The 27929-nt window shown below is 39.2% G+C and overlaps 1 protein-coding gene across 3 annotated transcripts in view; it reads left to right on the top strand.

Moving 5' to 3' along the window:
• The window catches only part of rasa2 (RAS p21 protein activator 2), a 61433-nt gene that overhangs the window by 29354 nt on the left and 4150 nt on the right, over positions 1-27929 (top strand). For all 3 annotated transcript variants that reach the window (XM_053623363.1, XM_053623364.1, XM_053623362.1), the window contains exons 5-21: positions 4666-4742; positions 5177-5260; positions 8763-8835; positions 9762-9835; positions 12200-12301; positions 13585-13738; positions 14003-14151; positions 18279-18393; positions 18490-18564; positions 18660-18783; positions 19243-19349; positions 21414-21500; positions 23959-24036; positions 24117-24190; positions 24287-24390; positions 25992-26074; positions 26187-26335. In XM_053623363.1, coding sequence (XP_053479338.1) covers positions 4666-4742; positions 5177-5260; positions 8763-8835; positions 9762-9835; positions 12200-12301; positions 13585-13738; positions 14003-14151; positions 18279-18393; positions 18490-18564; positions 18660-18783; positions 19243-19349; positions 21414-21500; positions 23959-24036; positions 24117-24190; positions 24287-24390; positions 25992-26074; positions 26187-26335 — 1709 coding nt within the window. The remainder of the gene's footprint in view (positions 1-4665; positions 4743-5176; positions 5261-8762; positions 8836-9761; positions 9836-12199; positions 12302-13584; positions 13739-14002; positions 14152-18278; positions 18394-18489; positions 18565-18659; positions 18784-19242; positions 19350-21413; positions 21501-23958; positions 24037-24116; positions 24191-24286; positions 24391-25991; positions 26075-26186; positions 26336-27929) is intronic.

The following is a 27929-nucleotide window of genomic DNA, read 5'->3' as shown; positions in this document are numbered from 1 at the left end:
AGCTGAAATCAGAAGTCACATAATTAGTTGAATGAAGTTTTCCTGCTATTAGCCATAGCTAAACAACAGGTTTGGGGAGTAACGGAGTACATGTAACTGCGTAATCAGATTACATGTACATTTTGTTTAAAAAAAAAAAAAAAGCGAGTACTATCAGGATGAAAATTTTTTTCATTTAAAACCAAAGAAATGATTCTTTTGACATAACACAGTATAGACAGCTGCTTGATTATAGTCCTGGTTGTCTCTCTCAACTTCCTGGTGCATGCGCAAATAAATTTTGCGCAAAGTTAATTTGGTAGAAATGAACAAAAATAGTTCTCTGAAATGCTTTTGTTATGGTGACCTTACATCCTCTTTTCCCCGGACAGGTCCTCTTTTTCAGACCTTAAAAACGCGTCTAAATTTGAGAAAATGTCTGGGATTCGGCTTTAATTTCATTATGATGTGTTTATGGTTTAATACTGCAACGTGTGTGCATGTTTGCATTACTTTAACCCCTCTCAGTAATTCCCGCCTTCTTGCACACCAATTGGTTGATTATAAAAGACTTGCAGCAACTATTGGCCAAATTCCTGTCTCTCAACCATTCGCCTCGTCTCAGCGAATGCTCGAAGGTGAAGCTCTGTTGTGTACGGCGTCAGACGGTTGCTCAACAATAGCAACAAATGACAGCTGTCCTGAGTCGAAACAATGCCCATGGCCATATAAGGTCATTTATTTAATGTAAATTGAAATGAAATTAAAAAAGGTGTCCTCTTTTTGGAAGACCAGAATATGGTCACCCAAGCTTTTGTGATGTAATGTTACTCGCATCAGGCACAGTGATCTTTTATTTATTTATTTTATTTATTAAAACAAATCCAGACATTGAACATGTTTTAAGCTCTAAAATAAGCTTTAAATATAAGTATTTGAGATCATATTGCTTTTCTCTTGACTTTATTTACATATGTGGCCTTGAGGTAATCCAAAAGTAATCAGATTACATTGCTCATATTGTGATACTGGGATTACGTTACTGATGACATTTTTATGAATCGATTTGTAACTGTAACGGAATACATTTTTAAAGTAACCCTCCCAACCCTGCTAAACAAACATCAACATGAAGACTCAAAACAAGTCCGGAACAAAGTTATGGAAAATTAGAAATGATTTAATATGGTCAGTGACCGGGTAAGTAGAGCATTAGTCAGAGAAGCAACCAAGAGGCCAAGGATACCTTTGAAGGTGCTGGAGAGATCCATAGCTCAGGTGGGACAATCTATTCACAGGACTATCTAGATACTCCATTAGCCCAGATACTCCACAAAGCTGGGCTCTCTGGAATAGTAATGAAAAAAATCCATGTGAGTTTACCAAAAGATGGATTGGAGACTCAGCACAGACATAGAAATAATTTCTCTGGTCTGATCAAACCAAAATGAAACAGTTTGGGGGACGCATGCTGATTATCACATGCTGTGTGAAAAGCTTTTTAGGATTCTAATGAGTGCATAGTCCCATTGAGCATGAACTGAAGCAAGGTTTTCACACTTGAATCTGAAATTATTTATTTTTTTAAGTATAAAATGAATGGATACTGTACATTAAGCACTTTCTAGGTGTTATTTTTTAATTGCCCATGCCTCAATAGTATAGAAAATAGATATTATTGCCCTCAAACTGTGCTTTTGTAACCAGGACATTGGTAGTTTGAAACCCCTGGCACACTCGGAGTACCTCAAAGAGGATCACAACAGCGTCAAGACATTGCTGGACGCCTTGATCTATGATGAGTACGGCTGGGAGGTCATCAGAGACTTCAAAATGGTGGCTGCACATCAAATTGGGCCTTACGAAACAATTTGTCACAGGTCCGGATAAGGACTCAGCAGGCTTCGAATACCTTTAAGACTTTTTTCCTACGCTGTCTGAAGCAGAATTACAGCTGGTGTCGTCGTTGGACCAGAGATAAAGAACATTCCGGAGTGCAAGAATTCCCCAAGAAGCTCACTAAGAAGGAGAAAGTAACTTGGAACAGTTTTGCCACAGTGGTTCGGGGCTTCCTGGGCAATCACAAAGCTGGAAACTATGTGGAACTCGTTAAGATTCTGGTGAAGAACTACAGCAATAATGGACTGCAGGATGTCTCTCAGTCCATATCCTTGATGCTGATCTTGATCAATTCAAGGAGAACGTGGAGGACAATACACAATGTCCTGGTCACAAAAGCAAAGTGGGAAATAATAGCTATATTTAAACTTTTGCTGTATAAGTAATTAGGAAACAACACTTAGTACCCAGGAACAATAATTAAAAAAAAGATACATAGTGTAATAAGAAACAGTAGAATAAGCAGCTTGACAAGACAAAGTAAAATCAGAAATCAAACTATAAATAAAACATAGATTAGACAGACTGAAATGAAACTGTCTGCCTAAAGTGAATACACACACATATGGTCTCATTTACTTGTGTGTGGTTAGTCATTGGTACTCATTTTAGGTTTTAGACCATCAGACTGTTCATCATCTCTCTGTGAACCAATCAGATGCATGTGTGTGTTGAGCCGGTAGAGTGGTGTTCTGCTCCATTTTCTTTGTGTGTGTAAAGTCTATTCTCTGTTTACACACGCTTCACCCTTCAGCAGCAACGAGGACAGAAAAACTCATAAAGAGCGTGCATGCAAGGACATGCATGTGCGTGCATATGTGTGCTCATGTACACACAGTGAATTATACAGGCCAATCAACATGACATACAGGCAAGTCCATAAGTATCTGGTGAGTGACACAATTTTGGACATGTTGCCTCTGTACACCACCACAATGGATCTGAAATTAAGCAATCAAGGATATGATTGAAGTGTAGACTTTCAGCTTTAATTCAGCAAAATATTGCTTTAACCATTTAGGAATTACAGCCATACAGAGTCCCTCCATTTTCACAGGCTCAAAAGAAATTGGACAAATAAGCATAATCATAACTATTAGGATTATTTTTAATACTTGGATGCAAATCCTTTGCAGTAAATGACTACCTGAAATCTTGAACCCATGGACATCAACGAATGCTGAGTTTCCGCCCTTCAGATGCTTTGCCAGGCCTTTACTGCAGCTGACTTCAGTTCCTGCTTGTTTGTGTGTCTTTATGACTTTAGTTTTGTCTTCAGCAAGTGAAAAGCATGCTCATTTGGGTTGAGGTCTTCAGACATTTAAGAACATTTAATTTCTTTGCCTTAAGAAGCCCTTGGGTTGCTTTTGCAGTATGTTTTGGGTCGTTATCCATCTGTACTGTGAAGTGCTGACCTATCCTGAATTCATCCTGCTACTTCTATCAGCAGTCACATCATCAATGAACACCAGTGACCAAATGCAAATTCAATGCTTGGAATCAACTCCAGACCTTGTATCTCCCTGTTTACACTAGTGCGTTTTCATTTTAAAACTTGATCCTCGTACACGCTGGCGTTCCTGCTGTGTTTCAGAAATGATCTCCGTCCACACTACACGACCGAAAACGCATGTCACATGACCATTCATGCACACTGGGCATGCGCATACACGTGTAAACAGAAAGTTGGTTGCTAGTCACCGGCAGGCACAACAGACTATGTAGGGTTTACGTCACTCGAAATGAGATTTGTTTTCGATCACTCTAAATATTGCTGGCCTCTTGCACATGTAGGTAGCTGCAGAATTATAAAATACAGAATTTAACTGCACAATGGCTGCTAAGAATGACAACAAAGCCAGCAAAGCTTGCGGTTCAGTCTCCGTGTTGTTGTGTACACGATCAAGGTAGCGTAATGGTCATATGATAGGGGCTTGACGAATCAGGGAAGGATACGCAATGATCTAAAAGACCCAATACGGGGGCAAATGTGGGCGAAGCCACGCCTTCATTTTCAAAAGTCTTTGTTTTGGTCTGTTTACACTAAAACGCAAGCCCGGAGTTTTTAAACTAAAACGGGGTCTTAGGTGTTTCCAAAAGTCTCCGTTTTCGAGGGTCAAAAATGCCAGAGTAGTGTAGATGACAGGCGTAGCAAAAGTTATGCGTTTTACGAAAACGCAAACACACTAGTATACGAAAACACACTAGTGTAATCTGTCATGAAGTAATGAGGAAACAGGCCACACCTGGCCATGAAACGTCTTATCAGTCAATTGTCCAATTGCGTTTGAGTCTGCGAAAATGGAGGGAAATTAACTCTAAAAGGTTAATGCAACATTTTTGTTCAACCCCTTGAATTAAGCTGATGGTCTACACTTCAGTCACATCATGAAAATTTGCATCACTTACCAAATACTTATGGACCTGACTGTATATAATTCCTGGCACATGTTTATTTTAGAGTTGTAAAATGAATTTTGTCTATGTAGCCTTGTTTTTCTGCCTTGTTAGAATGATCTTTCACACACATTATAGACACATGGCATGCTGGTAATGTTACGTAGTTTATATACGATAGGTTTAACACTGCATATGTGTCATCTAACAGAGCAACCAACACACACAAGCAGTGCAAATATAGTGTAAAAGAGCCAAAAGATTTCCTTTACTGAGGTTCAGGAGTAACATTAACACTACACACATCATTATTTAACTACAGTACTATGGAAATACCTCACAAAGATTTAATTAAACATGTGTGTGTGTGTGTGTGTTTTCATTTTCAAGGGGAAGGTTCATCTAGAGATGAAGCTTAATGAAGTGATCACAGATAACGGGCCTCCCTCTTCACGCCTGCAGGTCAGGTGAGTCAGCATGTGTGTGAGAGAGATCGCGTAATGAAAGAGGAAGTGATGCCACCAAAACAGGAAGTCTGACTTGCTCTCCTCCTGCTGCAACTGTGCTTCTGTTTTAGCTTCACTGTAACCCACACACACACACACACACACACACACACACACACACAAACTGTCTTTTATCTTTCACTCTCAATATCTCTCTCTGTCTTTCTCTGTCTGTTTCTTTATGTCTCCCTTTGTCTGTCTGTCTATTTCTCTTTCCTTTATTCAAACATTAAAACACACATATAGCTTACAGGAAGTGATGTCATACATTATTCACACCTCTTTATCACAGATTATAAAATGGTGCAGATTACCAGGCTTAGATAACGATTGTGTAATAACACTTACTCTGTGTGTGTGTGTGTGTGTGTGTGTGTGTGTGTGTGTGTGTGTAGGATAATCGAGTGCCAGGGTTTACCGTTAATCAGTGGGCAGGCCTGCGACTCTTACGCTTCTGTAACGCTCATCGGCCCTGCAAGGTAATTTACACACACACACAAAGTACTGTGCAAACGTTTTAGTACAAACTTTGTTATAGATTTTTTATTTTATGACTTCTACATTATCGAGTCAGTACAAAAAATATTTTAGATTCCCAAACATTAGTTTTCCAGCACAAAATTAAATGTTACAGAACAATGTTTGTATTTTAGTAAAGAAAGCAGCATATTACAGACACTTTTCAGACAAAAAACACAATGAAGGCTGCTGGGTTTTGCTGCAAGAAGCAAGTGCAGTCAAAGTCTCCAGAAGAACCGTGACTGGTTCTGCAAGATGCTCAATAAAACTTACAGCTCATATCATTATAAAACTGCACTAATTCTACCAGAGACTACTATTTTTTTTGTCACATCAAATATTGCCTTTGTTTCATTTACTACTGCCGACTGCTCTTTATAGTATTTTTTAAAATGTAGAAACATGTAATTTCACTATTCTGAAGGCATATTTGCTCTACAGCACTGCTTTGCATGTGCCTAAAACTTTTGCACAGTACTTTATATACGGGAAAATACAGTAAAATACTTCTTTTTTTTGTTCTTTTTTTTTCTTTTTTTCTTTTTTTTACTTTAAAGGAATATTTATAAATATTGCATATGTATTCATGCACCATTCTAGGACATTTTTTAAAGTTTACCTCTTGAATGAACTTAATTGACATTTTTCCCACATAGTTTATACAACATGTGTAACATTTGAAGGTGCAAAATACATTAATCATAAACAGCAGAGTATTGGTATTCGCTCCGGGTCAGTAGTTGGTAGAACGACCACTGGCTGTAATTACAGACAGTAATATTTTCTGGGATATGTCTCGATCAGCATTGCACATGAGGATCCTGATATTTTTACTCATTCTTCTTGGCAAAACTCCTCAAGCTCTGTCTGACTGTATGGATTCCATTAGTAAACCGCACATTTCATGTCTTGCCAAAGATTTTCGGTCAGGTTGAGGTCTGGGCTTTGAACAACTCCATTGTACAGTAGCTTTGGGTGTGTGCTTAAGGCTGATTTACACTTGCTGTTAACGATGTGTACGCAAGGTGACCACCGAGCGTTTACTATAGTAATTTGGCGCATCACTTCCTCAGAATCCTCAAAATCCTCAGAAATTAATGTGACATGCCTGCATGGTGTAATAGTGACATACATAGTGAAGGCATATACATTGCATAGCCAAAAAAATAGGTCGCTGTTTGGATATGAATAAACAAATACATGAACGCCTATGATTGGATCATTATTGCACTGATGAATATGTTTCAGCAGGCAACAATTCTTTTCACCCTAAGTGATGCAGTGTGTAGCTTCTCATTTCTTAAACAAGCATGTCGGAAGGCAGATCCCATGTTACTGTGTTTCAGAAGGGGCAAATTGTTGGCCCGCATCAAGCAGAGAAAACAACTAAGGAGATTGCTGAAATTGGGTTAAGAACTGTCAAATGCATTATTAAATCATGGAAGGAGAGTGGTGAACTGACAACTTTGAGGAAGAAATGTGGTCTGAAAAATTAATGTTCAAAATCTTGAATGATCATGATCAGACTGTGGAATAGAATAGAAAAAAGCCATGTGGTCTGATGAGTCCAGATTTACCCTATTGTAAAGCAATGGGTGCATCAGGGTAAGAAGGGAAGCGCGTGAAGCGATGCATCCATCATGCATTGTGCCTACTGTACAAGCTTCTGGAGGAAGTGTTATGGTCTGGGGTTGCTTTAGTTGGTCAGGTCTAGGCCCAGCAACATTATGCGTCAATAAAATGAAGTCAGCTGAGTACCTGAATGTGCTGAATATCCAGGTTATGCCATCAATGGATTTTTTTCTTCCCTGACGGCACAGGCATATTCCAGGATGACAACACCAATATTCATTGGGCTTCACTTGTGAAAGAGTGGTTCAGGGAGCATGAGGAATCATTTGAGTAATTTGGAAATATTTTTCCCAAACTATATTGATTTTTCCACTTCTATCTTGGGTTTCAGCCATAAGATGCATAAAACAACATTCTACAGCATATTGAAGAATATTTGAGCTTGCTCCCAGTATTTTCATTTCCGTGAATTGGAACGATTACTTAACATTTTCCCGTTATTTACTTTAAATGAAAGAATTATGTTGGTCAGCATGTTGTACTTTGTGTCATATTCTCTCTCTCCCTCTATATCTTTCTCAACCCCCTTCTCACTATCTTGCACTGTAATAAATGCAATAAATACACATTATGCTGCTAACTTATCATTGTTGGAAATCCATTTTTGTCTAGTTGTTAATCATGTGTGTGAATTCCACATGAGATTCCAGTGAATAGAACCGTGTGGATCTTAGCAAAACGTTTTTCCTGAATAATTTTCCGAAGAATCAAGAGACTCTCCAGCCACCAAATACGACTTACTCCCTTCTAAAACTGTCTCTGATAGACCTACCCAAATTTCAAGATGATGGATAAGCATCTTGAGATCCTCTGTGTCAAATGCCATGCTGAGATCAAGTAAAATTAAAAATGGGTAACTCATATACGTCAGTACGAAGCCTCAGGTCATTGTTTGGTATTGTTAGCACAAGGTACTAGGATTGTATATGGCTATTTAGTGTATTGTATTATTCTAATATTTTGAGATACTGGATTTTTGATTTCCATGAGCTAGCTGTAAGCCATAATCATCAAGATTAAAACAAAAAAAGGCTTGAAATGTTTCAGTTTATGTGTAATGAATCTAGAATATATGAAAGTTCCATTTTTTGACTTAAATTATGGGGAAAAAATTTACTTTTCCACGTAAATGGAAAAGGGGGGGGGGCAAAAACAGCAGAAATGATCAGTTCTAATAGTTATTATCTCTACACTATATATTTGGCTAGCTAGTTAGCTAGAGTTAGGCAGCTAGCTACACCTAACAGCTGTGAGGATGTGCCTGATGTCCAGTACGCACACAGAGAGATTACAGCAGAGTGACAGTTTATCTAGTTATTTTATTTTCATAACGCATTTGTAATAGTGAGCAATCACGAGTCATGAATACAAAGGCTGTGTCTCAAACTGCATACTACTGTATTAAATGTCACTACACCTTTTGTATCAGGAATTAGTCATATCACTACACCCGAGCAGAAGGTGACTGATGATGTCTCCCTCTTGCTGCCCTGTTTACACTCGATACAGATGGAGATGAGACTTTCCATAACACACACACACAGTTAATGCCAGTTACTCTGGTATGTGTGTGTGTGTGTGTGTGTGTGTGTGTGTGTGTGTGTGTGTGTGTGTGTGTTTATGGAAACTGTACAGGAAGTTTTTATCTAAAGCTTGCGGAAAGCCGTAACAGACGTGTGGTAATTAAAGCCTCGATACATGACATGGCCTACATTACAGTCTCAATTCACCTCCCTCCCTCCCTCCCTCCCTCCCTCTCTCTCTCTCTCTCTCTCTCTCTCTCTCTCTCTCTCTCTCTCTCTCTCTCTCTCTCTGTTATTGTGTACGCAGGGCAGATCAGAGGAAGACAAAGGTGAAGAAGAAAACCAGCGACCCTCACTTTGATGAGACAATTTACTTTGAGGTAAACAGACATACAGTGTTGCCATGAAGTAAAATAATCGATGTGTCTTAAAGCGCACCTATTATGGTTTTGAAACATGCCTAATTTTGTTTTAAAGGTCTCCTACAATAGATTTACATGTATCCATGGTCAAAAAACACTTTAATGTGGTCTGCACTTATATAGCGCTTTTTTTTAACATGCTCATAATTTAAATTGCAGCATCACCTTTTCCCCCAGTGTCACAAACGACTCGTTAAATGATCCGTTCTAAAGGATTCACTGTAAACTCCTTCTTTCAGAGAGCATACTGTGCTCTGATTGGTCTGATGTCCCAGTCTGTTGTGATTGGTCTACCGCTGTCAGCGAGCAGCCAATGAAGACCAAAGGCGGGGCTTTTTATTACAAACTTATGTAGGTTAGTACAGGAAGTGAAGTCTGGAATTACTAACGATTCGTTTCAGCTATTCAGAATCGGTTCCTTCTTTTGGGAGTCAATAACTCCGTTTGTCGTGCACGTTTGAATTTTTAAACTTTGTCCACTTTTTGCATTCACAAACAGCTCTATAACACACTACATGAAAGGTAATATTTGAAAAACCATAATAGGTGCACTTTAATACAGTATTTTCCCCCAGCCCCTGCATCCACTTTTATACTTCTTTTTCCTCTTCCCCTGGTTTCTGTGAGTCCAACCCAGAGCAGAGAATTTGTTCGATTTGTTTAAATGAAATGTTACACAGTTGAAAAGCTTTCCGAGTAGACTGTGAAACGTTCCCATTGACGCACTCTGAATGTCGGTAAGAGTGGCTTCCAGCAGCCAGCTGCATTGACGTCGTCGTGATGGGAGACACGGCGACTTGCAAATCAGCAGCTTTGCTAAACGCACACTCATTATAATTACACCGGTGACCAACGCACGAAGCTGTGTTTGTGTGCGCACGCAGGTTTCCAGGCCAAGCAACTACAACAGGAAGAACTTCCATTTAGAGGATGAGGACATTGAGAAACTGGAGATCAAGTGAGCTTCTCTTTTCATCTCTTTTCTCTCTATGTAATTAAACAGTTGTCAGCAATGCCTACAAGTGACTGTAGCAACTTTTCATAAAGCCGTGACGTAAAAAATTTCTCCTCAAAGAATGACAGTATCGTTGTTGGCCAGTTAGTTAGCTTTTTATTTAGTGAGTAAACTTAACGATCTCTTATTCATCACTCAGTCAGATAAACAACATTTTAGCGCCAGTAACGATTATCCACATCGTCTTTATTAATCACGTATACATTACAGCACAGTGAAATTCTTTTTGTTACATACCCCAGCGTGTCAGGAAGCTGGGGTCAGAGCGCAGGGTCAGCAATGATACAGCACCCCTGGAGCAGAGGCCTTGCTCAAGGGCCCAACAGTGGCAACATGGCAGTGCTGGGGCTTGAACCCCCGACCTTCCGATCAGTAACCCAGAGCCTTAACTGCCAAGCCACCACTGCTCCCAATAACAATATTACAATAAACGGCAATCATTTTGACCAACTCATAAAATCTTTATGAGGTGATAAGTTTCCTGAGGTAACTAGCTATATGGAAACACTTAATGAACACCTCATCACCTAGTGTACTTATAATACTAATACTTAGTACCATGACCAGTTTGTAAATAGCTAACGTAACATGTTACACAAATAAATATAGTAATTTTGTTTCCATCAGAAATGGTGATAACATTAAAATTGACGGCGCTAATATTCGAACAGTGACCTAATGAAGAGGAGAACACAACAGAGAGAGAGAAATCAGAATAGCTTTGTTGATTATTTATGACGTCTCCTCCACTAGGTCGATATCTCAAGAAGGAGCGATTAAATGTTTGTCGGCTTTAGATGGAATTATGACTGTAATAGTAACAGTTGACGAACTTGAATGATGACCCCGACGACCTGGAGTTCTGCTCGTTTAGACGTTTTTGCACATCGTGTTTATCGCAAATTAGTCGGAGATGTCAAGATACTAACAAGCCAACTAAAATCATTTCATTTAAATCACAAGTGAGAATGAGTGAAAGTGGCGCTCTCTGGGTAAGACAGACACGTGCAGTAAATTGTTGCTTGCAGTCGCATAGAAAATGCATGGACATGCACCTGTTTTGTTTGGAAAAGAGGTGATCACACTTCCAGCTAATCACATTTCCCCACCTCTGCTTGGTCAGAGTTAGACAGCTGTCCACTAGAGGGCAGTAACAGTGACCATGTTACCTCTGTGTCTGTGTAGTAGCTAAAGCAAAATCTGCATCGAAATCCAGTTTAACCAGTTAGTGTTAAACTATGAGGGTAGAGAACAGATTTCTCTCTCTCTCTCTCTCTCTCTCTCTCTCTCTCTAACAAGTGTGTGTCCTTACTCGTCCCAAAGCGCTCTATGAGTGAGATGGGGGTGAGGGGGGATTTGGGTGGGGCAAACGTTTTCCTTACTGAGCTTAAAATTACGGTTAGATATAGGTGTAAGCCAGAGGCATAACCTGGTCTGGGCCATACGGGCTGTAGCCCTGAAGATTTTTTCATTAACCCAGAATAATTATCCACTTGGAGCGGTTCCTCACTATGTAACTGAAGTAAAAGAAGACGGCGGTGTTGTAATTTTATGTCTTCAGTGAATGGAGGAGGGACTAGGAAAATAAATAGAAATACTCTTGTCTTATTGGCTGACAGTGTCTCTATTCTGCCAAACGCTAGCTCACAGTCAGTGTGAGGGGAAATGGATATACACCAATTTTTTATTTTTTATTTATTTTATTTTTTTAACGAGTAAAGGGGTTGAAACTGAAACAGTAACATTCTCTGATGCTGAGCAGGAAAACAAAGTGTGTAAATGTTTGAGTTCCAGTTTATGTGAAAATGATATGAGAAGAGCATAAGGAAAGATAATGTATTTGCATGGCTCTGTAGCAGCTAAACTCATACAGTTATAGCTTAGTTGTGCTTCCCCTTGGCTAGTGACACCAAACTAGCCTAGTCTCGTGTTAGATAGCCAAAAAGTTTTACATTTTATCAGTCGGTAGTCCTGCAAGTTTTATGATTTATCCAACTTTTTGTACAATTTTCAATTTTTTTTAAGCAAGTAGCCCTCACATGCAAAAAAAAATGCATGCAAACAGTCTGTTTAGAAGTACGTTTCAATTTTTTTATTTTATTTTTTTTGATGGAGAAGAATCTGGGCTCAGGCCCGGATGATTAACAGTTCAGCTAACGCCCCTGGTGTAGGCATAACATATCAGTGGAAGGTACTCACAAGAATAGTAAGACAAGCGTCTGTGTGTGTTGCAGAGAGAACTCATGTTCTGTGTTTCTTTCTCTCATTCTGTCTCTCTCTCTCTCTTTCTCTCTGTTTGTCTCGCAGGGTGGAGTTATGGAATAATGGGAATCTGGCTCAGGATGTGTTTCTGGGTGAAACAAGAGTGTCAGTAAAAATCCTGAGAAATGACCACGTACACAAAGCTTGGTACGTACACACACAGTCACACACATACGCGCACACACACAGTCACACTGTGGAATATGGGCTGGCAATACAGAGTGGTAATGAGTGAGCAGTGCTCATGACCAGATGGAGTTGCACGATAAAAGCCAATCAGCACACAGCTGCTCTTATCTGCCCAGCCAGTCAGCTCTCAGCTTATCTGTCCAATCATCCGGATTCAGCACTACACTCTTTGAATGGGCAGAATATTTGTGTGTGTGCGTGTGTGTGTGTGCGTGTGTGTGTATGTGTGTACGTGTGCGTGCGTGCGTGCGTGCGTGTTGGAGCCGACTCTTCCGGCTTATGTCCTCTGTGTCCTCAAGCCACTTTAAACATAGAGTCCTGCTGGTAGTGTTTTGTAAATATTGTGTGTGTGTGTGTGTGTGTGTGTGTGTTTGAGAGAGCAAGACAGAGATAAGGGAACTTGTTGATACTGATCTACATGTTTTGAATGAGGCCATTGAGTCTAGTGCATGGTTAAGCTTCTGTAAGGGGCACACACACACACACACACACACACACACACACACACACACACACACACACACTTTCCAAAGCAAACTGTCTCGTTTCTGCTGCTGATTCAGAATATAAAAGTTGCGCCTTCTGTCTCTATGTGTGTTTGTGTGTGCTGAAAGCTAATTAGCTCTCAAATAAAAGCAGCTGTACTCTCATTGGCCTGTATTCATTGAAGTTGTGTAGAAATTGAGAACAGAATTTGAGTGCACAGAAACTATGCAAACTAATCTGCATCTGATTCGTGTAACTGTGCTACAGCGTCAAAACCAGTTGATTCGAGCTCAAAAGATGAACCGTTTTCAGCGGTATCCCCACATACATTTAATTTACATGAAAGTAGCTCTAATTTATGCATGTGTTGTGGTAGGTAGTCAATAAAAGGAAAACATTCAGCAAGCTGCAGTTATCCAAGATTCAAAGAAAGGAGTGGATGTATTGCAGTGAAGCTGTAATTGAAGATGTTTGGTATCTTTAAAAATGGCACAAATGGTGCACACAAAATGAAACAAACTTAAAGAACAGCTGAATTATTTTTGGCTGGGAGGATAAGAGCATCTGATCTCTGATTGGTTGGGAGGATAAGAGTAGCTGATCTCTGATTGGCTGGAAGGATAAGAGTAGCTGATCTCTGATTGGCTGGAAGGATAAGAGCAGCTGAATGCTTTACTTGTTTAATAAATGGATTGATGAAAATAATAATGAAGTCTTTAAATGAAGTGTGTGTGTGTTTCTGTGCATGCATGCAGGTATCTCCTCCTGCCAAGAGGTAATGGTGTGAAGTGTAAGCCTGACGATCTCGGCTCTTTGCGTTTGAATGTTTGTTACACTGAGGACAACGTGCTGCCGCCAAACAACTACATCAACCTGAGAAACCTACTACTCAAATCACCCGATGTACAGGTAACACACACAAAGCACGCAGCACACCTGCTATATAAAGTAGAGAGACTGACGGATAGAATAGATTAAATCAAGTCTGTCTTTAAGGCCTGTTCTTTATTTACTTGACAGCAGAAGGAGTCATCTACTCTGTATTTGAAGGATCTGATCTTCTTTAAAAAAAATATCTTGCTCCATGTCTTTTCAAAAGCTAGCACTAAGATAATCTCTCTCTCTCTCTCTCTCTCTCTCTCTGTCTCACTCTCTCTCATTTGCTGTCTGTAGCCAATCTCAGCATCTGCTGCTCATATTCTGGGTGACGTGTGTAGAGATCGATCCGAAGCCTCACTGCCTTTAGTGCGACTTTTACTGTATCACAACAGACTGCTGCCTTTTCTCACGGCTATTGCTGCCTTAGAGCTGGAGAACACACAGTGAGTCTCTCTTTCTCTCATACACATACACACACACACGCACAGACACACAGACTGCCTATTCTTTTTTAGGTAGTATATTCAGTGGTGCTTGAAAGTTTTTCAGTTAGAATTTTCTATATTTCTGCGTAAATATGACTTAAAACATCATCAGAAAAGTAGACAAAGAGAACCCAATTAAACAGATGCAACAAAAATATTATACTTGGTCATTTATTAATTGAGGAAAATTATCCAATATTGGCAAAAGTATGTGAACCTCTAGGATTAGCAGTTAATTTGAAGGTGAAATTAGAGTCAAGTGTGTCAATGGGATGACGATCAGGTGTGAGTGAGCGCCCTGTTTTATTTAAAGAACAGGGATCTATCAGAGTCTGATCTCCACAACACATGTTTGTGGAAGTGTATCATGGCACGAACAAAGAAGATTTCTGGGGACCTCAGAAAAAGAGTTGTTGATGCCCATCATGCTGGAAAACATTACAAAACCATCTCTAAGAGTTTGGACTCCACCAATCCACAGTCAGACGGATTGTGTACAGGAAATTTAAGACCATTGTTACCGTCCCCAGGAGTGGAGACCAACAAAGATTACCCCAAGAGCAAGACATGTAATAGTCCATGAGGTCACAAAGGAATCCAGGGTAACTTTAAGCTAAAGCCCTAAAGCCCTCTCTCACATTGGTTAATGCTAATGTTCATGAATCCACCATCAGGAGAACACTGAACAACAATGGTGTGCATGGCAGGGTTGCAAGGAGAAAACCACTGCTCTCCAAAAAAAAAAAAACACATTGTTGCCCATCTACACTTTGCTAAAGATCATATGGAGAAGCCAGAAGGCTGTTGGAAAAATGTTTTGTGGACGGAGGAGACCGAAATTATGTGTTATGTTTGGAGAAAGGAAAATACTGCATTCCAGCATAAGAACCTTATCCCATCTATGAAACATGGTTGTGGTAGTATCATGATTTGGGCCAGGACGACTTACCATCATTGATGGAGCAATGAATTTTGAATTATACCAGTGAATTATAAATCTGAATCTGAAGAGAAAGTGGGTCATGCAGCAAGACAACGACCCTAAGAATACAAGTCGTTCCACCAAAGAATGGTTAAAGAAGAATAAAGTTTATGTTTTGGAATGGCCAAGTCAAAATCCTGATCTTAATCCAATAGAAATGTTGTAGAAGGACCTGAAGCAAGCAGTTCATGTGAGGAAACCCACCAACATCCCAGAGTTGAAGCTGTTCTGTACTGAGGAATGGGCTAAAATTCCTCCAAGCCGAAGTGCAAGACTGATCAACAGTTTCCAGAAACGTTTAGTTGCAGTTACTGCTGCACAAGGGGGTCACACCAGATACTGAAAGCAAAGGTTTACATACTTTTGTCACTCACAGATATTAAATGGGAATATTGGATCATTTTCCTCAATAAGTAAATGACCAAGTATAATATTTTTTGTCTCATTTGTTTAATTGGATTCTCTGTGAAGTTTTAGGTCATATTTATGCAGAAATATAGAAAATTCTAAAGTGTTCACAAACTTTCAAGCACCACTGCAATTACAGTTACACTGTAAAACATTTAATGTAAATTTTACAGTAATTTACTGGCAACATGGTTACCAGCAATGTCCATCTGTAAAAGCATATTTACAGTAAAGTGCTGTAATCTTGCATAGTATAAAATAACACATAATCCAGTTCAGTTGCTCGTGTGGGTGGTGCTTTCCAAAGAAAAATGGCACCTTAAAATTGATGCAGGATACAACTTAACTTAAAGTTAAGGGTCTTGCTCAATGACCCAACTATAGCAGTTCGGCAGTGCTGGGATTTGAAGCCATCCCTCTCCTCTGAAACCCAACGTTTTAACCACTGAGCCACCACAACTAGCTTGCATTGATTCAACCACTTCAGTGGTTAAGGTGTTGGATTACAGATTACAGGGTTGTGTGTTCAAATCCCAGCACCACCAAACTGCCATGGTTGCTTGAGTTTAACCTAATTTCATCTCAGTTGTATCCTGCATCTGTTGTAAGGTGGGGGTTTTTTAAGCATCAGATTATGCATTATTTTATATGTAAGATATTTAAGTACTTTAAATATGTTTTACAGTTGTATTTACAGTAGAGCTGCATGATTATGGCCAAAATGATAATCACGATTATTTTGATCAATATTGAGATCACGATTATTCATTGATTTTAGGGACAACATATTTTTATTGCACTTTCACATTTAAATAAACAGACTGCTGCTTTCACCTCCATGTTGTGCTACATTCCTGCTAATGTACAAAAATTTGCATTAAATTAGACTGATCCTTAAAGTGGATCATCTCGTAGAAGCAAAATATCAATAAAATTGTACCTAAAATATAGGATAAGTAAAAATAAAAATACCATCAACCAAATGAAAACAATTCAGGCGTATGCAGAAAAGGCAATAACAGTGTTTACAGGAGGAGAGACGCAGCCAAATCACCCAATAGAACAGTGCAGGGACGACGTCATTTTGTACCAGAACCTGGAAGTTATCATCACACCGGTTCCCTTGACAAAAACCCAATAGGATTTTCCCATAGACTTTTGGATTATTGCAAAAAATAAGCTCTGTGATCAACAAAAGGTTACAATACTAACACGTTTTGTCCATCAAGATAATTTCCACAGATTAACACAATTTTTATGAAGTTTGAAGCCTAAATACAATCGCCAGAAATAAAAAGCTAACCGTGTGCTATAAACAAAGTACACCACGTTCACTCGACTTCAACATCACCATCACCAAGCTTCCGACAACTTTTACAAACTTGATTTAAAACATTTTCCATAATACGGATTTACTCTGTGGATGAATCTTCAGCCACGTTTTTTTGGGAATTGTGCACAGCACACGTGCACCAGTTTATTTGTAAAGACTTTTCCTGTTTGCATGATGACGGTTAATGTCCACGACAACATCTGTAGTCTTATTTAGCAACTTGTTAACAACCGCCTTTTTCAATACACATAAAAGCTTTTAAAAATTCACGAGTGGGATATTACTGATGTATTTTATCTCGTAGAATAAAACGTTAAAATATTTTGAGCTTGTGTTCACCACAGACCTTATTTCAGGCTTTTAACCAAAACCCCATTCAAAAACCCATTGACTTCGGGGCGATGGAACCAGAAGCGCTAAAATGCTAACTCATTTCCCGGTTTTGGTATATAAAATGACATCATCCCTGCGCCGCTCTATGGTGAGTGGCTGTAAGTTTAGGAAGCGCTTGATTTGATATGCAGAGGAGTTTTCTCTGAGCAGAGGATGAACTTTAAACGTCAGTATCGCAGTCGCTCATGTTCATATAATCGTGGGCAGTCAAAATCGTAATAGAGATAAATATTCAATTAATTGTTAATTGCCCTAATTTACACTGTATAAGATAAGGCTCCAAATTATCTGCCAAATGATTTTTTTTCCAATGAATAGTGAGAGGCACAAGTACAATACAAGACAGAGTGTAGCTGATCTTAATTTGGATAGATTTAGTACAAATATTGATAACCCTAATTAGGATATTCCGGAGCATGTGAATGGAACCAAGTGTACAACCAGTTTTATTAGTTTTAGTGAGACATGATCATGTGACCATATGATGAACTAATTCTTTTATATTATGTGTTTTAAAATGGTATTTTAGACGATGTCTAGTTTTAGAATGACCATAATGGAAACAAGTCATTGACGTTATTGTGTCAATAAATTAAAACTAAACTAAAGGTGCTAGGCAAACTACTTTTTCTTTTCTATTTTGGTAATTTGATCATGTTCATGTCTGTACTGTAATTTGCCCATCACACATGAAGTGAAATCAAATCGTGGTTGTAGCCAGATCAAGAGCTCCATTCTCATCACACTGAGTGATGTGCAGCATGTGCTAGAGATGAAAATGAAATACATGCACCAGCACGACTTAAAGCTGTGGTTACTGCCTCATAAGTCTATAGCTTACACTGCATGTGATCTGTGCATCAAACCCTGGTACACTGCTATTCTATGATGTGTATAAATTGGTTGATTAATAATTTAGGGAAGTGCATGTGATACTCACAGTCTCTCCCTGTCTCTTTCCCTGTGCAGAGAGGCGAACACCATCTTTCGTGGGAATTCTCTGGCCACACGCTGTATCGATGATATGATGAAGATGGTGGGACGAAATTATCTGAACATCACGCTGAAGCCTGTGCTGGATGAGGTAATAGCCACTGGGGGGTGCTGCCTTTGCATCAGTCTTACTCGAATACACTCTCTCTTATTATATATTGCTCTTTTTTTTTCCTTTTGTTTCCAGATTTGTGAGTCTAGTAAATCATGTGAAATTGATCCAATCAAACTGAAGGAGGGAGATAACGTTGAGGTCAATAAGGTCAGCACTTGCACACCCTCACACTCTCACATAAACACTTTATTAATTTAGCCTGCGATTTGTGGTCTCATTAAACCCTGTGTGTGTGTGTGTAGGAGAACCTGCAGATCTATGTACAGAAGGTGTTCTCGTCCATTACGGAGTCAAGTGCGAGTTGTCCACCTCTGATGTGTGACGTGTTCCGATCCCTACGTCAGCTCGCCTCTCGCCGCTTTCCCAGTGAGTCACACACATACACCATACACACACACACACACACACACACAAACATTAGTAGAGAAATGTTTTAACAGCTTTGTGTATCATAGCAATGGCGTATCATATGAATGTCTTCAGGTATTGTAATATATGTATGTCATATTGCCCACTCCTAATATTAAATATAGCCAATAAGCCCCAAAAAGTGCATCTGCAGTGTTTCCTAGGAACCATTTGGGGGCACTAATCACCTTTTTGCATGCAGTATTGCCAAAATCATTGTAAGGTTTATATATTATACATGTGTTATTATTAAGGGTGTAATTGCATTGTGTAATAACACCCTTAGTAATAATAATAATAACACACGTATAATAGACAGCCTTTATAATGTATAATGTCTCTCTCTCTTTGTTTCATTGCCCCAACGCCCCCAACCACACACACACACTTAATTTCACTGTCTCCCTTTCTATGTAGGTGATCCTCATGTTCAGTATTCTGCTGTGAGCAGTTTTGTGTTCCTGAGGTTTTTTGCTGTAGCTGTGCTCTCTCCACACACCTTCCAGCTCCGGCCACACCATCCAGTGAGTTTGCACACATGCACGTGCACATAAACATACACTAGACATTGAATTTTTAAGTCTGAGTAGTGTGGCATGGCTTCAGGTCAAAAGTTTCCGTATACATTGTTAGTATTTGGTGCCATTACTTTTTAATTGCTTAACTGAGTTGAATTCTTGAATCAAATCAAATGAATCAAATTCTTGAATCTGTTCTCCTGACAGAACTGGTGTAACTCAGTCATGTTTGTGAGTCTCCTTGCTCAGACGCAATCTTTCGGTTCAGTCCACAAACGTACTATGGGATTCATTCCAGGGCTTTGTGAGGGCCACTCCAATACATTCACTTTGTTGCCTTTAAACTATTTTGTTACAATTTTTGGAGGAATGCTTAGGATCATTTTCCTGCTGGAAGACCCAGTTGTGAACCATGTTTTAACTTTCTGGTTGATGTCTTAAGGTGTTGCGTCAGTATTTCTAGATAATCTTCCTTTCTCATGATGCCTTTTGTTTTCTGAAGTGCACTAATACATTTTCCAGCCAAACACCCTACAACATGATGCTGCCACAACCGTGCTTCTTATTTGGGGTGGTGCTCTTTGGAATAAAAGCCTCACACATTTTCCTCCATACATAGCATGGATCATTATGTCCACACTGATAATTTTTTGTTTAATCTGATCTGAGAATAAAAGGCTAGGACATCGTCCTGGTGATCACCTGCAAACTTCAGTCTGGCTTTTTTATGCCAGTCTTGAAGTAGTGGATTCTTCCTTGGGGACAGCCTTTCATGCCATGGTTATATAGGACGCTCTTAATGGTGGATGTACATACTTTGGTGCCTGTTGCCTCCAACTCCTTCACCAGTTACTTTGTTATTGTTTTGGGGTTCAGTTGAACCTTTCAGACCAAAGTTTGTTCATTCAGTTGTTTGTACAGATGTTTATGGTACTCTCAGTTATTTGGAAATTGCCCCCAATATGGAACTAGGTTTGTTGAGGTGCACAAACTGAGTTACTTACATTTTCCCAGTGGAGTCAAGGGCAAAAAGTCACAGGCCCTTAAATTAAACCACTCGGGTAACTCCTAATTATGGCACTGGCCAATCAGAAGCTTAGAAATGTCATTACATCAATTTGTGAAATCTTCCAGACTGTTAAAACAGACAGTTAGCTTGGTGTATGTAAACATTTGATCCACTGGAATTCTGATATAGTGAATTAAATCTGACATAAATCTATCTCTAATGGATTTTTTTTATTATTATTACCTCTAATGTGAACAGAGTAGATGCTCTAATTGACTTGCCTAGAGGAATGTATGGTAAAATGAAAAGTGTGGAGTTGTGAATATCTTTAGCCTATGTGTATGTAAACCTTTTTTTGGCTTCCATGTTGTAATGTTGTGGTTTGCGAGCCCATTAGCAGCAACTGAATGAAAAGAATGGCAGTGACTGCTTCTCTCTGACTTGCTATGTTAGACTCACAATCATGTTAAGCACACTCTGGAGATTCTCTTCTTTGACCGACATTAAGGTCTGTAAATGTTGCAGATGGACTGCCACTATGTGTAAGTTAGATGCAATAAAATTTCATGGTTCACTTAAAGTACTCAACCTGTACATTACCCTCTGTATGAATGTGGGTCATTTTCAGAGTTAGTAAACTTAGGCGCGACCACAAAGTATGCTTATATGGATTCCTCAATATTGAAAAATGTGAACATTGCATCACATCTCTTAAACATTGAGGTGTCTCGCAAAATCATTTACACTAATAATGGTCTTGTAAACACTAGCAGTGTCTGTATCCCTTAGCAACATCTATTGTCAGATGTTTGCACTTTGAACAAGCCATTGTTACACAAGTATAAAAACATGTATATATTCCTTTTCTGAGCTTTTTCTGCCAATTTACACCTCTTGCACTTCAGTTGGTTAGTACTTGAGAATAACCAGAGACACAACATTCGTCCCCACACTTATTCTGACAAATTTCTTCTGCTGCATGTCTGTCTCGATTTCCCAGTCTGGTTTCTCTTCTCATGAACTCCCCATGGGTTAACGTTTTGCTGCTCTCTCTCTTTAAGGATCCAGAAGTTTCCCGAACTCTCACACTCATCTCTAAAACCATCCAGACTTTGGGCAGCTGGAGCAGCCTGTCTAAAAACAAACTGGTAAACACGTGCACAAACATCCTTCAGTCCACTGCATCCACATCGGTCCGTCTGCACCTTAGAGATGGACCGATGTAGAGTGGTGCTTGAAAGTTTTGAATTTTCTAGATTTGTGCATAAATATGACTTAAAACATTGTCAGATTCTCACACAAGTCCAAAAAGTTAGACAAAGAGAATCAAATGAAACAAATGAAGCATAAATATTATACTTGGTCATTTATTTATTGAGGAAAGTGATCCAATATTACATATCTGTGAGTGGCAAAAGTATGTGAATCTTTAACCTCTATGAGAGTCCAAGCTTCACAACACATGTTTGTGGAAGTGTATCATGGCATGAACAGTGGAGATTTCTGAGGACCTCAGAAAGAGACAAAAATAGTTGATTGACAGTGCAGGTGCTTTTGATTTTGGTCAGGAAATTCCTTGAAGGGTGCACTCTGTCCATGATGCATTTCCTCATAGATGTGGGGCTTCAATAAGAGTAGCGCAACAGAAAAGTGTTCACGCTGTTGTCAGGAGTTTGAAATCCCCTTGATGCTATAGCCCTCCATGGCTGTGTGTACAGTCATGGGTGTCTGTGAGCTCATGGATATAGAAATGGCCAGTTAGCATCAACTCTGAGCATGTTCAGATGCCCTTTCATATTGCATAATCAGCAAGTTAAAAAGAAGCAGTGGCAGCATTTGTTAGACCTCCTTCTCCCTGGTTGATAGCTGTCATGCGATAATGGAGAATTAGTTATGGGTGACCATTGGCAATGACCAAATTGGAAGAAACTGATGTGCCCCTGCCCATGGTAAGGGTCTCCAGTAAGGGTCTCCAGAAATACTGTGTTAGAAATAGGACATGGGAAATGAAATAGACAGTCATGGGAAAAAGAAAGTACATCCTCACTCAATTCTATTTTTTTATTTATCACCACCTAAATAATACTTGGCTGGTCCTCACTAACTTCTATAAATAAATAAATAACCTCAGCTGACAACAAAAACACAACAGATTTCAATATGCAGTCATTTTTTCCCAAAAAGTAAACCAACATTCAGAAACCAGGTGGGCAAAATAAGTACACTTTGACAATCATTAAGAGAGAAATTAGCAGTCGTGTGTTACTAATGAAATGCACAAGATTAATTCATCAAGAAGTGTGATTACCTCAATAAAAGCAGAACATTTGTCAGTTTGGTGTTCTGGACCACGCACTTGTGTGTCTACATCATGCCAAGAAGAAAGGACATCAGCCATGACCTCAGAGAAGCAATTGTTGCTGCTCATCAATCTGGGAAGGGTTATAAGGCCATCTCCAAACAATTTGAAATTCACCATTCTACACTGAGAAGGATTGTTTATTATAACTCGACAGCCTTTAAGACAGTTGCCAATCATCCCAGGAGTGGGCGTCCCAGCAAATTTACTCCAAGGTCAGACCATTTAATGCTAAGATATATAAAGAAAAACCCAAGATCTACATCATGTGACCAACAGGCCTCTGTAAGCACATTAAATGTTTATGTTCATAACAGCACAATCAGAAAGTATAGCTTTCGTGGAATGGTGGCTAGGAAAAAGTCCCTTCTCTCCAAAAACAATATGGAGCACGAATAAGGTTTGCAAAATTGCATCCAAACAAACCACAAAAGTTCTGGAACAGTATCCTTTGGACTGATGAGACCAAGGTGGAAGAGATGTTTGTTTTTCGCCAAACATGGTGCTGTGCATGATGACCAAACACAGCATATCGCCAAAAACACCTCATACCAAGTGTTAGACATGGTGGTGGAGGGGTAATGATTTGGACTTGTTTTGCAGCCACAGGACTTAGGAAACTTGCAGTCATTGAGACAACGATGACCTCCACTTTATACCAGAATATTCTTGAGACAGATGTGAGGCCATCTGTACAGTAGCTTAAACTGGGCTGAATTTGAGTCATGCAACAGGACAATGATCCCAAGCACACCAGCAAATTGACATATGAAGGAAGGTGTTGGAATGGCCAAGTCAAAGTCCAGACCTCAACCCCATTGAGATGCTGTGGCAAGATCTTAAGAGAGTTGTGCATAAGCAAATTCCCTCAAACATCAATGAACTATGATGAATAATATTGTACAGAAGAGTGGGCCAAAATTTATCCAGAACAATGTGTTCTCTTACATAAAAAGTTTCTTCAAGTTATTGTTAATCTTGGTTTGCTTTTTGCGGAAAAATCGAAATATGTTGAAAAATACCTGAGGGTATTTGTTTCTTTATAGAAGCTGGTGAGGACCACACAATTGTTATTTAGGCCCTAATAGCTAAAAACACAGGGAGGGTGTGCTTTCTTTTTCCCATGACTGTATAGCCTATGTATCAGCGAACAGTTTGTGAAACATTCTGATCTTCATGTCCCTCATGCTCACTGATGTGTGTGTGTGTGTGTGTGTGTGTGTGTGTGTGTGTGTGTGTGTGTGCAGTCGAGCTTCAAAGAGACCTACATGTGTGATTTCTTCAAATTATTCCAGGAAGATCAATGTATAGAGAAAGTAAAGAAGGTAAGAATAATCCCCCTTTTACCCTACTGTGAGTATTTGTATGTGTGTGTGTTTCATCTGTCCTCTCACTCACTCTCCAGTTTTTAGATGACATCTCGTCCAACGTGTGTAAAGGCACCAGCGGAGCGGAAGATTCGGTTGTGCTGAAAGAGGGGTGAAAAACCATTATAGACTCTCAGACTTAGCAAGCTGGCTTATGGGTGTGATTACAGTGTACAAACTTTGTGTGTGTGTGTGTGTGTGTGTTTAGAGAGGTCCACAAGCGAGCCCAGGGTAAAAAGCCTCTAGGGAAGAACTTTAAGAAGCGCTGGTTGAGAGTTACCAGTCGAGAGCTGTCATACCATAAACAAAAAGGTGATCACACACACACACACACACACACACACACAATATACACCACACTTCATAGTGCTAGGGGTTACATAGACTAGTCAGCTAATACATTCACTAGTCTCCACTGTGGGAATGTTGGCTAGTCAGGGTGGTGGAAAAACCGATGGTGGAGAAAGCAGCTCAATGTCCTCTGTTAGCCTGATATTATTTCAGACTAGATGATGACAATTCGACAGTCAACTGCATAAGACTACACTATATGTCCAGAGGTTTGTGGACACCTGACTTCACAGCCATATGTGGGTCTTCCCCAAACTGTTGCCACAAAGTTGGAAGCACACAGTTGTATTGGATGTCTTGACTTGACCGTGCCCATGTGCACAAAATATGGTTTGCCAAACCTGGAGTAGAACTAGAGTCCTGAAACCTTTGGGATGAACTGGAATACTGACTGCACCCCAGGCCTCCTCACCCAACATCAATGCCTGACCTCGCTAAGACCTCTGACCTCTCTTGTAGCTGAATGAACACAAATCCCCACAGCCATGCTCCAAAATCTAGTGGAAAGCCTTCCCAGAAGAGTGGAGGTTATTATAACAGTAAAAGGGCGCTTAAATCTGGAGTGGGAGGTTAGATGTTCACAGACTTTTATATTATACCAGTATATTATCCGTTACACACTGTACATTACACGCAGGTCTGCTTCACTATATCTATAACATAGAGCTAGTAGTTAAATGTCTTAGCACCCCTGCGTCCTCCGTCAGGCTTTAATTGAGTGTAGAGTGCTAGGCCATTTAACACTAATTAGCCTATTAGTATTATTGTTTTATTTTTTTTGGTGCAATATCACTCTGCTCTATCCTTAACTAAATGTCCATGTATGGTTTCTCTATGAGAGTGTGTCTTCTGGCTGTAACAGCATTATAGCATGCAAAGATATATTGAAGAATGTTCAGTACATGTGTGTAAATATCACAGAACCCAATGCAACAATTGGAACAAACGGCTACATATCCCAGCCCATTCACTTTTATGAAAGCTAACAGGTTAGCGCGGGAACCTGCCATATTAGATCTAGTCCAGATACACACCCTGTATCTCTTCATACCTACAACATGGCCACTGTTTAAGCTGATGATGTGTTACTCTATATTTCAATTGCTCCAGCTCCAACTGTTAAAGCCTGATAAATACTTTTGTGTCAGTTTCAGGATAGAATGTAAACTGAGTGAAGTACTGCCTCTCTTACTGTCTGGACACTTTCTAAAAAAAATATATATATATATATATATATATATATATATATATATATATATATATATATATATATATATATATATATATAATATCCCTGTTATTGTAGTCTATATGGCTTCACATTGAGCACCTCCACTCACCAATACAATCATAAGCCATTGTATTGTATAAAAACCTATGTACAGTTTTTATTCTTATCTATCTGTCTGTCTGGATCAATTGTCTGTGTTTGTCTGTCTCTCTGTTTAGATAGACTGATAGTGTTGCATATAAGTATTAAAAATGTTCTTATCTGTGTGTGTGTGTGTGTGTGTGTGTGTGTGTGTGTGTGTGTGTGTGTGTGTGTGTGTGTGCGCGCGCAGGGAAAGTTCCACTGTGTGTGATTCCTGTAAAGAGCATCACAGGAGTAGAGAAACTGGATGAGAGCACCTTCAACCGCAAAAACGTGAGCGGCGAACTGCCTACCTGTTCAGTTCAGTTTGACTGTTCGAACAATATTAATTATCTGTCTGTCTGCCTCTCTCACTCTTTGTTCCCCTCTCTCATCTCATTCTCAGATGTTCCAGGTGATCTTCAGTGACAAACCTCTCTACGTTCAGGCAGGGAACTGTGTCGAGACGAGTGAGTGGATCGATGTGTTGACTCAGCTCATCCGCTGCAACACTGATCGACTCGGTGTGTTCCACGCGGCTGTCAGCAGCAGAGAGTATGTACACACACACACACACATGCACATTGTTACTTGATAAAGGTATTTTTATAGTAGTTGAGCCCTCTATGTTACCTTTATAAATAAAGTGTTTTTATGTGCATATTCTGATATTAATATTTATGTGCATATTCTGATATTAATATTTAGTGAAAACTCAGTAACCTGTCAGCCCTCTTATGGCCAGTAATGCTGTCTACACCTGCTTAACAACACCTAACAGTATCACAGCGAAGCAGAAAACAAGTATTTCTACTAAGCAACAAGTCATTCACACAGACACATATAATGGCACTTACACCCACTACATTATTATTGCCGTGGAATATTTGGCCGTCACCGTACTCTACTTAGCACATAAATGCAGCTACCATTAGTGCATTTCAGCTGAAACTAGCCTGTCTAGCTACCTAAATAAGTTAACATGTGAAAATGATAGCTGATATAATACTAGTCCTGTACGAGCAATGAGTGATTTTACTAAGCAAATAGTGTTATTTAAATACATCACAAGATCAGTATATCAGCTAACTACTTTTAGGTAAGCCATTATCTTTTGCTAAGTTAGTCATAATAATTTGCCACTTGCCATCCAGAGACAGAGGAGGAAGATGATAATATAAATATGTATGTATGTATGTATGTAGGTATGTAGGTATGTATGTAGGTATGTATGTATGTATGTAGGTAGGTAGGTAGGTAGGGCATTCTGATACGTCTTCCTAGTGGGATGGCAAAATGCTGCCAGGATATCTGCAGATCAAATTTAATACTTTTTATTACCATATTCAAGACATTTCCAAAAATTAAGACCTGCACATTACTTCAATCATGCTACATGATACATCAGCTATAATGGATTGTGTTCGTGCATATACATCCATTTCTGGGTTTAAGTGAACTATAGCAGGGTAAACTTCTATAGAGGTATATGGGAGACCAGAGCAAACCATTCATTACCATTTGCTCCAACAGTGAAAGTGGGAAAAAAATACAGTCTTTCCTTTCCATGACTTTCCAAGAGAGGAAAAAAATATAGAGATGAATTACGGCAGTCAGAAGAGAAAAAGATGTCAAATTTACCATCTCTCCCTCAGCAGCTGTATTAGAAACCCCCTCGCAGCAGTGTAGCAGTGTTTACAAGTTTTTTTTGTAATTTAATGGCAGGGTAATGTAACAAGTAGTGTTATGAATTTTTATAAAGAAGAAAATACATACATACATGCATATTAGAGATGCACCAATACTAAATTTCTCAACCAATAACCGATTATTCAGAGTGATATCGGCCAATACCAATAGTTCTGCCTTTTATACCTTCTTTTAAATTAATAATAATTAATTCTACAATTCTGAAAGAAATGCGAATAAAAACGTTATTCTCTCCATTTCAACAAGTTGTTTCACAGTAACTGGTCTCATAAACAGAAAACACATTACTCAAATTAACATTAACACATGAACTAAATTCTGAAGATTAAAGTAAGATTTCTTAACTTATTGAATGTTATTAATTCATATTAACATTGACTATATTCTAAAAAACCTCCTGTTAGTCTCACATTCACTCACCACAAACACAAGCATTTCT

Source organism: Ictalurus furcatus, chromosome 4 (genome assembly GCF_023375685.1).
Source record: "Ictalurus furcatus strain D&B chromosome 4, Billie_1.0, whole genome shotgun sequence".
In the NCBI taxonomy this organism is placed as follows: Eukaryota; Metazoa; Chordata; class Actinopteri; order Siluriformes; family Ictaluridae; genus Ictalurus; species Ictalurus furcatus.
This window is presented reverse-complemented; position numbering and strand designations above follow the sequence as displayed.